At 39.1% G+C, this 993-nt stretch overlaps 1 protein-coding gene across 1 annotated transcript in view; it reads left to right on the forward strand.

Moving 5' to 3' along the window:
• FAM227A (family with sequence similarity 227, member A) overlaps positions 1 to 993 on the forward strand; it is a 50,566-nt gene that overhangs the window by 42,371 nt on the left and 7,202 nt on the right. Inside the window, exon 12 of the mRNA XM_012637979.1 lies at positions 817 to 920. Coding sequence (XP_012493433.1) covers positions 817 to 920 — 104 coding nt within the window. The remainder of the gene's footprint in view (positions 1 to 816; positions 921 to 993) is intronic.

Genomic DNA, 993 nt, shown 5'->3' on the forward strand with positions numbered 1-993 from the left:
TTTTTTTTTTACTTAAGACCCCCATTGTTGGAATAACTACTGACTTAGGCCAAGTTCAATGCTAGTTTTTTACTACCAGTCTTTTTACATCTATTGTACAGTGGCAGAGAAGTACATGAGAGCATCTTAATTCACTTGAATATATATTGCTGTTTTGTCTACTTTGAGTACCAATAACATGCTTCTTTATTGAGTAAATGTCTACTCATATTTCAAAGGCAAACTGATATATTACCCAATTCAGCATTCCTAGTGCACCCCAAGCTCATATGAACGTGCTCCACTGAAAACTTTCTATAATAACAGCAGCAGCTGACATTTATTGAGCGCTTCCTGTGTACTAGACTCTGTGTTAGGTGCTTGCCCTATGGTAACTCAGTCCTCACCAGAACACTAGGTTCTATTATCACCATGTTAAGATGAGTACACTGGCATGGAGAGGTTAAACAATTTGCCCAAGGTCACACAGCAAGTGGCAGAGCCTCAATTTGAATCCACCTTGCTTCAGACCTCATGCAAAATTTCAGTTTTTTCTCAGATTGTAGATTTCCTACCTGTCTCCCTAATTTGAGTTTATGTCCCTTGAGTTCAGGGACCACTTCTTATTTCTCTTTGTATCTCCAGGGGTCTGATATCAGTGACAGAGTCACTGCTGTGCCATCATGATCGTCTGTCTGTTCCAGTGTGTTGCTTTCGACAGACTAATTAATGAACTTGTAAATATTTGCCTGTCTGAACATATGAAAATAGGAGTGAAAAGATCACATTGACTCTTTAATCTTTTTCCGTAAATGTCTTTCTGTGGTTTCCCCCCAGGGAGGTGAAGAATATTACTGAAAGAGCAGCAGATATAAAAAAGGAAAACCACATGTTCATCCCATGTACCAGCTTCAATGAGGAATTCCCTGACAAGAAACCTAAGGGAAGCTGCCCGAGAGAGATCCATTTTCTTTTAAGGTGTGTTCAGATAAAATCCATGAAAATAGTAGAAGT

Source organism: Propithecus coquereli, unplaced genomic scaffold (genome assembly GCF_000956105.1).
Source record: "Propithecus coquereli isolate 6110/MARCELLA unplaced genomic scaffold, Pcoq_1.0 Scaffold126, whole genome shotgun sequence".
Lineage (NCBI taxonomy): Eukaryota > Metazoa > Chordata > Mammalia > Primates > Indriidae > Propithecus > Propithecus coquereli.